The sequence below is a fragment of the Hemicordylus capensis genome, chromosome 3 (assembly GCF_027244095.1).
Source record: "Hemicordylus capensis ecotype Gifberg chromosome 3, rHemCap1.1.pri, whole genome shotgun sequence".
Classification (NCBI taxonomy): domain Eukaryota; kingdom Metazoa; phylum Chordata; class Lepidosauria; order Squamata; family Cordylidae; genus Hemicordylus; species Hemicordylus capensis.
In genome coordinates, this window is record NC_069659.1 from 31404108 (window position 1) to 31416698 (window position 12591).

Consider the following 12591-nt stretch of genomic DNA (forward strand, 5'->3'; position numbering starts at 1 on the left):
GGAGGAAAGCCATGTAACTCTACGATGCACAAGATTACTCCGTCTGTATGATGCCAAGCTGTACTAAACTGGCAGTACTATTAACTTAAGACTGTGTGGAAAAGCTCTACCACCTGTAGTGAGACTGTAACAAGCTTAAGGGTTTCTGCAGAGATACTGAGAAAATCTAAAATCACAGTATAAAAACTACAGACTCAGCTCCTGAGTTACCTTAAGGAGCTACTGCATAAATATTTAATTTAGTAGTGGTACTGGTTGATGCACACTGAGATACTGCAAAGCAATGGAGAAACTCAAACCAACAAATGCCAAAATCATGGTATGCAAGGGTACAATACATCATCCTCTTGGAGAAACAGATCTAAGTGCTTTGACAAGCAAAAGGACAAATGGATCCACACACATCTTATTGTGCTTGATATAACTTTATTACATCTGCCAACAACTCTGGTTCATCTCTGCATCCATCAACTGCAGTTATCCTTTTGAAAGACTCCTATGGTGAACACAAAGAAGACACTGCATAGCTGTGATCTTGGATTCTATTCCAAAGTTGTATCTCAGTTTTTGTACAGCCTCTCATTTCAACTGTAATGTTTCTCAAAATAAATAAAGCTGCTTATAAAAAAGTATTTTTACAACTTTAATATCTACAATATTTACAGCAGCCTAAGCATAACTGTGCAAACGTAATGTACAGCCAATTCACTTTAAGTGCTTTCTCAACAGATCCACCAACTTTTATTTATAAACTAGCAACATTTTTCCAGAACCAGTATGACTTGCTTGCATAAAGTGGAACTTTTGAGTGTGCATCCTAGCCCTCAGAAGACAACTGGCTCTCTTTTCCTTCCAAACTCACCAGGCAGCACCTGATCTCAAGTTAACTTATTCATCATAATGCAAAGACAGTAAGAACTTATCCACATCCATTCCTGCTGGAAAGGAAACTGGTAGCTTCTTTTGCTGAAAGAAAGAAAAAGTGCTTATTAAAACGAACAATAAAAGTGCTTAACAGTCCTTGAGCTATGCTACATGCTAGTCACAAAAACACTGAGAATTCTGTTTGAAAAGCAATCCTGTAACCATGGCTGGGATTTGAAAGGTTACTATAAGTGCGTCCAGAAGGCTGGTGTGGTGTAATGGCTAAGGGACTGACATGCTAAATCAGAAACTCCTCCGTTTAAATCTCACCTCTGCCATAAACTCATTAGGTGGCCTTAGGTAAGCCATTCCCTCTCAGTCTGAGCCGTGATCCCTCGTGCAATATGGCGATAATCATCTATCTATCTATCTATCTATCTTAGACCTACCCATTGCTAATCCCATGTGTGGCAGCTTTTGCGAGAGTTCGCAAGCAGCTGCCGATTGTACATAGATGCCCTGCGCCAGATCAGCTAGTACTATTTATTTATAAATTTGTATACCGCCCACTACCAAAGTCTCTAGGTTGTTTTATAGCATAAAGCAAATCAAGAATTTAACAGTTAAAATGTTAAATACTACTCATTTACCTTACAGAGTTGTTATGACGACAACAAAACAGTACATATGAAGCAGTCTGTACACAATAGCACTATATAAATGCTAAATATTACTGGATATGTCTAGCAGGATTTTTAAACTCCTTTGAACATCAAAATAATTCTTATCTAAAGAACTGCATTTCTCCTCATAGCTACAACATATCCTGTGAAATTCTGTATCAGATTCAGTGTTCTCTCTAATTTTTTTCATCTGTCCATGCAATGAGTTTTGTTCTGAGTGGCAGTATCAAGGACATGTGTGTGCCACTGTTTCCTCTAAGGCGGGCGCTTGTGTGCACGCTCGCACATTTTTTTTATGTCTGCTCAGTTAGTTTTAGATCCCACTCAGGTTTAATTGGGAAGGTCCCACTCTGAATGCATGTGTGCACACACTGCCTTGATACTGGAACAAAACTAATTCCGCACACAGATGAAAAAGAGAGAACACTGGTGTGCGCATGTGCATTCAGTGAGGCCTTCCTGATTCAACCTGAGCGGGATCTAAAATTAACTGAGCGGACATCAGCAAATGTGTGTGTGCGCACATGCGCATGCCTTAGAGGGAACAGTGATCAGATTGCAACACTTACATTATTCACTGTACAGGCAAGCCTCGTTAATTGCAGAGCCGACATTCACAGTTCCGTGTATCTGTGGTCAGGTAATTGCCACCCGACTCCGGTATACATGCGAAAAATTGGCAACCAAAGGGTTAAGACTCATGTATTTGCAGGTTGGTGGTGAGTGGAAGTGACTCCTGAGGTCATTTCCACCTACCATTTTAAGTAATGGAGCCATTTTCTGGCTCATTTTTGTAAAAACACCCACACACACCCCTCCAAAAAAACCAAACAAACCCCAACCAAAAACCCTGCAATTTTTCATGAAAGAAAACTGAAAATTTCTGCACTTTGGGGGCATTGCTGGACAGCTGGGGACACAGAGCACAGTAGAGCACTTTCCCATCAATTTCTGCCCTGTTTTTTTGCTAATTTTTTGCTGGCTAGGAATCTAAACCCCCAATTCTCATTGCCCTAATACTCTATTATCTGTGGTTTCCCTCACCCTGCCGCAGAAGAGAAACACCACCACCCTCCCCCCGGATAAGGGGGTTCTCCTGTATCAACAGCTATTAACTCAATATGATTCAATACCGGACACAATATATTGAGTTTGAATGATGCCACACTTTCATAGATACAAAATACTAAATCATACAGGTCCAGGAACTTAAAAAGCACTCATACTAATTATAGACCAGCATAAAAACACTGATAGGTTGTTGAGGCAAATTCTATGCCTCAATTCATATACTCATAATAGCTGTCGATAAGTAAAAAGGATCGCTTCCCCATTTAGGACTGTTTAGTGAGGTCTATTCTATTAAAATATGCAGTCTGATTACCTTTACTTTCTTCTTTTTTATCGGCACTGTAAAGTTCTGAAGATCTTTTTTACTGGCAGTCCGGGAATTTTTCTCACATTCAATCAAGTCTTCCTGCTTCCTTTTTTTGGCCACGCTTCTTAAAGATCGAAACTGTTGAGTATTGTCTTTTAGAGGAGTAGTTGTACTAGTCCTTGCAATAGCTGCTCGCGAAAGTATCATCAATGTGTGAGCCGCCATGCTAACACTGTTTTCACTACTGGTCTCACTTGCTGGGCTACACGCTGGCAAGTCAGGAGTAGCTGGAGGAACCATGATCCTTGGTGTCGTACTATCTTCACCGTACCGTCTACACGTCGGTGTCCTTATTATATCAAAAGTATCGTCAGAGAGTCTATCTCCAGTTCCCGAAGGTGTGCGTGGCACTGGCAAGTCCCCGGTTTCAGGTAGTTTACCAGCAGGGCTGTGCCTCTGAATGTCTTGTAACATTTCCACAGCTTGCTTAGTTAATGGGCTGGTCAAGCAGTGGGCTTGAATGGGAGATTTCGTCGGGTCCTTCTTTGGTTCCTTTGAAGGCAAAACTCCTGAATTCTTGCTATTTGCATTTGATTGGAGCCCCTGTTTTTTAGTCAGTTCTTGTGCTGAGGAGCTGGTCTTCTCATTAAGAAGACTAATATTTTGTTGGACATTTGTTAGGCTTGCCGTCTCCTGATTTTTGGGGTTTTTGTCAACATTCCTTTCTAATTCATTCTCTTTATTTGCTGTCTGCTTTCTCAGCACATCTGATGCCAGTCCTGGACCCGAATTCTTCCTCTCAGGTTGGATTTCCTTCATAGAGTTTCTACTACTAATATCAGGCTTGCATAAAATTCTAGGCAAAGTTCTCTCCCGCTCTCTCTTGGTGGACTGAATTTTAGCTGATGAAGGCACTGCATAAGGAGAGCTAAGTAAAGGGTTTTCATTCCTTTCTTTCTGCGATGCTTGAGTGCTTCCTGATGGAGTAGGCAGAGTGCTATCAAAGCAAAGCACTCTTCTGTGGCTTTCACCTTGTTTGGAGTTGGAATCTGCAATCTCAACAGCAACACTCTCCTCCTTTTTCAAATCTACACAAGCATTTCTGTCTGGGTTTCTAATTCTGAAAGAAAAACAATACGGAATATTTGGCAGTCAGGAACTATCACTTCTATAGCACCACCCACTTCCATTAATTTTTTGACAGCTTTTTAAATGTTATTGCTCAATGTTGTAAGCTCGTTGCACAAGTTAATAATCTACAATACCAAACATGTTGATTTAAGAGGTCATCCTCTCTTATTCAAGATTTATAATCAAACAACTCAACATCTGCTTTACTGAAGTGACAGGAGAACAAACAGAGAAATGGGACAAATTTAATATATGTAATTTTGGTTTATATACAAAATAGTACAGACCTGAAGTTCTCCTTCTATGGCTTTTTGTTTTATTTTACTTTACTTTTACACCACCTTCCTTCCAAGGAGCTCAAGGTGATGTGTTAAGATCCCCCCCCTGCCTTGCCCCCACTTATCTCTATCCTCACAACAGCCCTGTGAGGTTAGACTGAAAGGTAAGGACTAGTCCAGGTTCAGGCAATGAGCTTCATGGTTGGCTGGGGATTGGAACTTGTGCTTCCCTGGTCTGACACTTTAAATATTATGCCATACTGACTTTATTTCACAAACCAGCATATAATATTTGTTGTATGCATAAAAAGATTTTCTTCTAGCCATCAATATTTCTAGACTGTCATTAAAATTCCAGTCAGAAGCAGTTTGCTCTTATTTTTAACACCTAAAGAGGTTAACAGCAGATAGAAGGCAACAGATGCAGGAAATTTTCCATTCACTACATTGCTGTAAGCCAAGGTTTCAAAGAAACTAGGAAGAAAACAATTGTGGTGTGAAAAGAAGAAAGCATTATGGTATATACTCCTCCTCCATACACACAGTCCAAACACACATGGAAAGAAGTATTGTGTCAACTTAGTGATCGTACATTTGTCAACACTCCCACAACCGCAATGGCTAAAAAGCATTACTGCTGGCCATATCTGTGATCATCCAGTTCAATCCTTTCCCCATGTGACTGCCCGCTTGGAGATCTTGGGAGCAGAAAATATACATATTTAATAAAACGTATCTTGGCTGACCTTTGCACTTGAGAACCAGGACGATTGACAGGCTCTGATCCACTAGGCAGCAGCTTTCCTAAAATTTCAGTATGAAAGAAACTGTTAAAAGCTGTTTATATTCAGTGACAACACTCAAAGAAGGTGGGGGCACCACATGGAAGAAAAAGTGTACCAGGCTGTTGGGCAACCAGGCTGTTTGTTGGGCAACCAGGCGCTATACTGTCAGGACTGTCTGTGAACTAACATAACAGCCCCAGCCATTGACAGAGGGCTACGCATCATGTAGCCCAATAGTTTTAATTTGCAGAAATAAGGAGTATCCGGGAGTGGGGAGGAAATCCGATTGATACCAGCACTCCATGAATGCTTTCCAAGTAGAAATACCTCTGGGCTTGATTTAATATCTCACCACCTTACCTGCATTTGACTTATTTCTTGGGATCCTCTGAGATTTGGGAGGGAGAGGTAGCTTTGGGACACCTCCACTGCCCAAAGAAGTCTGTACAGGCATGTGCAGGACCTTGGAAAAGTGAAAAAACGCCACCACATATTAAAGACTGCCTGTAAGACTTTCGAGCCCAAGAATGACACTATGGAGATCAAATAGTAGGCACTTTACCTGCCGGGAAGGATCTGAGAATGTATTTCCACTTTGTCCCATTATAGATATAGGAATCATTCCCACCATTCCTTGCAAGACAGGCTGGACTGGAGATGCAATTATAATGGCAGAACCTAAAAAATTAATGGACTCACATGTGAGCAACAGTTTTTAGTACTTCTTCAGAGAGCTCTCACAGATAGTCTCTCTCCATATTAAGATCAGAGAATGGACTGAAGGCACCAACACAGTTCTGTTGCTAAAGCTAACCAGGTCTGGCTCAGCAAGCTGCCCAGATAAGAGAATACTTGGGAACCAAATATAAGCTGCCCTAAGCTCTTTAGAGGAAGAGCAGATCATGTGTAGTAAATACATACAGCACTAACCACAATACTGTGAGATCTAGCCGTGAAGAGCAGCACTGTATATAAATAGCAAGTTACCGACAGTGTGTTCTCTAGGGTTCTCATATATTCTTCTAATATATGAGAACTTACTCATATCCAGGAGAGCCTCGTTAATCGCGGACTCACTATCTGTGGTTTCACGTATCCGTGGTAGGGTAATAGACACCTGATCTCGGTATACGAGAGCGAGAGAGAGAGGAGAGGGAAAGCTTAAAAGGGGGTTAAATCCATGTATCTGCGGGTCTGGGATGGCCAGAAATTACCTCAGAGGTAATTTCTGGCCTCCATTTTGACATCGGGAGCCATTTTATGGCTCGTATTTGACAAAAAACAAAGAACAGACAAAGGTTGGCCAATTTTCTACTCTTGTGGGCACTGCTTGACTGCTGGGGACCCATGGAGGATGGTAGGCCACTCCCCCCCCCTACATTTCTAGAGCCTTTAACCACATTTTAATCAAAAAAGAGGCCAAAAAACATTTGGCAATTTTTGGCCAATTTTACTCTCCGGGAACCTAACCATGCAATCCCACTGCCCCAATAACCAGTATCTGTGGTTTCCGTATCTGTGGTAGTAGTAGAACGGAACCCCCGCAAATATTGTATTAGTAAATTCTCCCACACGAAGTGCTCTGGCCTCTCCTAGGTATATGTGGAGGAAGTAATGTGTCCCAAGACACGGTCACTGCTTTGTGTGGCAGCAGAAAAATACTGAGGGAAGCTCTGCACATGTAACAGAGATGCTCCTAGAAACGCCTCTGACAGGAACAAATGAAGATGCCCTGGTTTTTGTGGGAACCCCACACGGGCACCACTATTCCTCGGCAAGCAGGCCTCCTCATTTATTTCAGTTCCAGGAGGGGCTCCTTTGCTTACCTTGCCAGGCAACAAACTATTGGTTAGGTACTGCAGTCTAGTAAAAGATCTTTTAAGATCTGCCAGAAAAAGGCAGACTGCAAGAAATTGGGAGATATACTATGTGGGGAGAGGGGTTGTCAGGTAACCATCTGATACTCTGTTATGTTCAGATAATCCAGAAACAGTAAATATGCTGCTTCCCTTGTTGGGGGAAGGCATCGGGAGTGTGGGGGTGGGGAGAGCGAGTGATCAAGTAATTGTTTGGGGTGGGGTGACTACTGGAACTAGCAAAGAGGTGGCTAGTTCCAGACTCCAGTAGTCCACCCTGACAATAGCTTTCTCTCTCCCCTGCCCCTCAAACAACAAACTTGTGTGCTTTGTCCGCTCCATTCTGGGAATAAGGAGCAGAACACAAGCCTGCTGGAAGAAGGTGTGGTGGGGAGAAGAGGGGGAAAGCAAGACTGTCAGGGCAATGGTGGCAACAAGAGCTGACTCGCTATGCAGGATGCTCCTTCTTGCCTTCCTCAGTTTAAAATCCCTGTCTTACCTTCTGGGAAGTGGGGGCATAGAAATAGGAAGTATGGGCAGGGAAGAGGAGCTGGCCCCATCTGCTGGTGGTCAGGAGGGCAGGGCCAGGCCACAAGATTGGGGGCGGGGGAAAGAAGAGGGCAGTGAGGATCTAGGGAGCAGTAACAGGTCTGGCATGGTGTCACCTACAGGAGGATGCAGGATACCTGCATTCGCTACCCCAGAACACAGTTGCTGTCTGAGGCAGTCACCACACCTTGCTTCATGGACAAGCCATCCTTGAATAGCAAATATTTTATCATGTTATTTTTAAGTGTAAGAGCATATTGACATCTAAGTGCTAGTGTACTTTCAAATTAAAGCAACCAACTATTGACTCAGACCCACAAAAGTTTGTATTAGAGTTGCTGTCCACTAGTTACCCTGTGAAAAGTTTGGAGACATTGGTGGGTTCATAGCAAACAAGTTGTTTGTTCTAGGAGGAGTCCGTAACTGCTGTGGTGCAGGAATCTGTGATGTAAGAGATGTGGAATTGCCAGGCAACATGACTAAATTTGATGAAGAAGCATTTGTACTCAAAGCTGTTGGTTCAGTCACACATGTGGCAATATAAACACTGTTGGTGTTACCAAAGGTGGTGCTTGTGGCTGGCATCAGTTGTATAAATCCCCCATCCTTGGCAACATTTGAGGCTCCAGCAATGGAAAGAACGGCACACTCTTCATTTGGTACGCTGAGTGTATTCACAACAGAATCTTGAGGTCTAAGAACAAGCACATTCTGTTCTATTAAAGTGGAATCCTCAGTTCGTTCAACATCTTCTGAAATTAAGCACCTGGATGCTCCTGTCAGTTTGGCTGGCGATTTAGCTGGAGAAGACAATATTATCGTTGGCAAATTTTCTCCAGTGATGCTGGAAACTGCATTGTTTAGCTCAGTATCTGATGAAATATATGGATCGTCACTGATAATGATTTTTAGGGAAACTACACTGGAGGGATCTATATCTGTAGCTTGACTGCTAGATGACACATTACCAGTAACTTTGTTCCTTGAATTTGATTCTGCCACTGGCTCTGGAGGAGATTGGCAAACAATGGATGTGGTGGGGTTGTTTTCAGAAGGTGGTTCTGTATGTCCCTCATTGTCAGGAGACAGAAATAAGCTATCAGCATCGGCTTTTGTAGAAGATGATGGCTCCTGCATTTCTGTCTGTGTCATCTCAGAATCCTCCGGTTTCTGGTTTGGATGTTTTGAATTAGGCTCTTCCAGCACAGATGGATCATCTGAAAGAGGACTGTTGGAAGTATCCACAACTTCAAGCTGGAGCTCTACAGCATTTGTATCTGATGCATCAACAACAGTTGCTGTAGCAGAATCTGAATCCAATTTATTCTGGTCTTGACAATCAGAGTGAGCATGACAGTTAGGGTTTTGCTGAACAGATACAGGAAACACAGGTGATGCTTCTGTTATCTGCTCTAGATTTTTATTTGAATCTACTGAATGGCTAGAAATGGCTACATTCATTCCTTTCAGCATATCTCTGGGATCGGATGCTAGAGAGAGCATTTTTTCGTTTGCCTTTTCAGACAGTAAATTATCTGGCAATGAGCCACACTCCACTCCACCAGACAGGGACTTCTGTGGAGTATCCAAGTTATCATATAACAAGCCAGGTAAGCTTTGAACATCTTGACATAATAGGTCCTTATCAGTTTCCATATCTGTTCCACAGTCTCTTGCTGTAGTCTCTTGTTTGTTGCAAGTCCCTACACGGTGTCCGGTGAACTCTTGGCCAGAGATATGGTTTTGCTCAGATTCAAAGCTAGTTCTGTGTTTGCTTCTCTGGTCATCTGCTCCTGTCACAACCAAATCCATTTCGCTCCCCACTGCAGAGTCTCCTGTGAACTCTCTAGCTACTACGTTTTGCATCTTCAGATGTTCTTCCAAGATTACATCGCCACTACTGTAATCAGCTTTCAGGACACATGCTGTCTCTTTCGAATGATCAGCCGTGTATGACAGAGTCTCTTGGGAATTATCACCTGCAACATAACAGTTTCTTGGTGAAAATTTATACATCTAAAATTAGTCCAGGCCCCCTAGTCTTAAGTCAAAATCTGCTTCCTGTGGGATCCTGAGACTTCCTATGCCAACACCACAAGGGCTCAGGATGGAGGGACCCACAGCTGTGCCAAAACAAGGTTACAAAGTATGTTACACCGTTGCAAGCAGAAAGCAAACACCTGCAGTAACCTATCAAGGTCCGATGGGCAGTTCACGTGATCGTGAGTAGTCTGGGAGCTGTGCGTGCTCCCAATTTTCGATAGTCTGTCAGTTAAAAATAAGGTCGGAGGCACCATCAGTGACCGTGTGCTAAGCAGTAGCTGGGCTGGAGGGCGCCCTCCTATCCAGCAGTAATGCCTAAGTCTTTAATGAAGTAGGAGGATAAGCCCTCTGACCCAGCTGTTGCTTAGCACACAATCATATGGATGCCTTCAGCCTTGGTTTTAACTGACAATCAAAACCTAGGAGTGTGCACAGCTTCCAAACTAGGGGAGGGGGCATCTCCAACACTAATTATAATTATGTGAACTGTCTTGCTCTGCGCACACACCCAACCTTGCTCCAGCATCACTCAGCATCTGAAATACTCTGCTTTTCATATGAAAATGACAATCTGCCCTCCCCCAAGGAAAAAAGAACAGGATTTCTCTATTGATAAGACATTGTTGTCTTCTGTCCAGGCAGGTTTGCCTTTTATCCTGTGGCAGAGAAATGGACTTGGGCAAGAGGGTCAGGCTCCTTGCCCTGGGCACAGAGATTCCCAGCAGATTTTATCTAACCTATCCCATGGAAAGAAATATAGGCTGCCCAATGAACAGGAGGGAGAGCAATTACTCTCGTGATTTAGTACTTTGCCTGAAGACAAGAGATCTTTTGGCTGGCAAATTTAAGAGAATCATCATCATGATTTTATTTTGCTATTTGACCAGCATAAAATTTAAGAGATTAATTATGGGGCAAAGAATGATTCTTCTTGCCATTATTCATATGTTCACTAACAAATGGATTTTTAAAAAAGCAAATATTTTGAATCGATTGCAAAGACAAACTTTATAAACCAGTCATCATATTAGTCACCTGAAAATAGTAAATATAAGGCGTCACAGAAACATCTGGCTGTTTTCCCCTTCTAAAGAGCTCTATGGGGAAAGTGCAGAAAGCACACCACTTGCCAGTGCTCCCTGTGCACCTTCCCAGAGGTTGCTGGGGCTGGCAGGACAGTTTGCCTTTAAAAGGCTCCACCAGCATTGGGAGAACCACAGTAGTGCACTGAGGGAAGCAGTGGGTCACTGAACTTTACTGACTTGACCAAGATTCATGGGGCTGCACCACTGTATGGGGCCTGCAACTTATTTTATTGCTGTTAACATTTATAACCCACTGTATGGTCCAAAAAATGTAGTCTCAAGACTTGCAAATAGTTCAAAACAAAACAAATACAAGAATAAAACCACAGTAAAATAAACACAACTGTATTAAAAAAAAATTAATTTAGGCCAGTGTTCTGCTCCAAAACAGTTCAGTTCAGAAACAGAAGTACAATGATATCTTTCCACCTCTAGTCACTTCCATCTCCAGTGACTTGTAATCAGCGTGGCATTTAAACTTCAAAGCCAACAGCTGGCAGTGGCAATCACATTAAGCTGTTATATTATGCAAAGGAGAACATTACTTTGGCTTAATGCCAAGCAGCTATCTTTTTTTGTACACCACCTAGATATGTACATATCAGGCGGTATAAAAATATGATAAATAAATAATACATAAGGCTATATAAAGAATAGCAATGCTTCTGTTCTGAATGAAATGCTCAAATTTTGTAGAAACACAAATCTCATTTAACCAACTTGTAACGCATGTTTACTGAGAAGTTCCACAGATTTCAGTGGGATTCACTTCCTATTAGCTGTACATAGGATTCCAGCCATGACCATTTTAACATGTACCCTGGTTCCAGCAGGTATCACAATCACATCATGTGTTATGAACTGCACAATAAGTGTGTAAACAGTCAGCCTACTAAGCCCTTGAAACCATGAGAGAGCATTCTGCAAGTATCAAAGAAAGCAAAATGTTTCAGAAGCACTTACTGATTTCTTTTGTTGAAATATAGCTTTCAAGGGCATCTAAGTTTTCTTCATCCACCAGGATTACATTTTCTGCTCCTCCATTCTGCATGGGAATGCCATGAGAAACATTTCTACTACCCTTGGTTTTACCTGTTTTGAAATGAAACAAGCAAATATAACTTGTAGGGATGCTTCAATTTGATTCAAGGAGTATTAACAACCACCACCACCACCCAGTTTCTATACCACACTTTCAAAAATGGCTCAGGGTGGTTTACATTAAAACAAAAATACAGGTTGCTTACCTGTAACTTAAGATCTGGAAGTGATCCATTGTAGTCATAAGAAATGGGTTCTGCGCCTGCGCAGTGACCTCATGGGCTGATTGATTAGCTCCTCGTGACGCCCCCTCCCACCTGCACGTGCTGTACTGAGCTGTTAAAAGAGGCGGTTGGGGTGTCCATTTTCCAGTTTCTCGTAGGTGACGATCCCAAGGTGACGATCCACAAGATGAACTGTAATTTACTCTCCACCGCTTTCTTTAGTTTGTACTGCAGTGGGGACGGCCGAGAGGGGCTTATGACTACAACGGATCACTTGCAGATCTTAAGTTACAGGTAAGCAACCTGTATATCTGGATCGTGATTCATTGTGGTCATAAGGAATGGGTGATTAGCTAGCTTTTCCTCTAGGAGATGGGTGCAGTAACCCATGCTCATGCTAACACCCTTTTAAGGACATTCCTCCCAAAATCTGCCTCTCTAGCCATTTGCAAATCTAATGCATAATGCCTGATGAACCATGTGGCCGCCATGCAGATATCGGATATACTGATGCCAGACAAGTGGGCTGCGGAGATCGCATATGCCCTAGTTGAGTAAGCACATACAGTCTTTGGTGGGGCAACACACTGACACTTATATGCGAGTCAAATAGTTTCCACCAACCAATGAGCTAGGCGCTGGCGTGAAATTGGGCAACCTTTACTTTTTCCTTT

General features: G+C 42.5%; 1 protein-coding gene across 5 annotated transcripts in view; it reads right to left on the reverse strand.

Annotated features, from left to right (window-relative positions):
• Positions 1 to 406: 406 nt before the first annotated feature.
• LOC128351432 (protein NPAT) overlaps positions 407 to 12591 on the reverse strand; it is a 39152-nt gene continuing 26967 nt past the window's right edge. For 4 of the 5 annotated variants that reach the window (XM_053310973.1, XM_053310971.1, XM_053310972.1 and 1 more), the window contains exons 12-18: positions 11616 to 11744; positions 7878 to 9503; positions 5682 to 5797; positions 5480 to 5582; positions 5081 to 5138; positions 2932 to 4045; positions 407 to 966 (exon numbers count right to left, since the gene is read on the reverse strand). In XM_053310973.1, coding sequence (XP_053166948.1) covers positions 889 to 966; positions 2932 to 4045; positions 5081 to 5138; positions 5480 to 5582; positions 5682 to 5797; positions 7878 to 9503; positions 11616 to 11744 — 3224 coding nt within the window. In that variant the 3' untranslated portion in view covers positions 407 to 888. The remainder of the gene's footprint in view (positions 967 to 2931; positions 4046 to 5080; positions 5139 to 5479; positions 5583 to 5681; positions 5798 to 7877; positions 9504 to 11615; positions 11745 to 12591) is intronic. The other variant, XM_053310974.1, reaches the window with a different exon arrangement.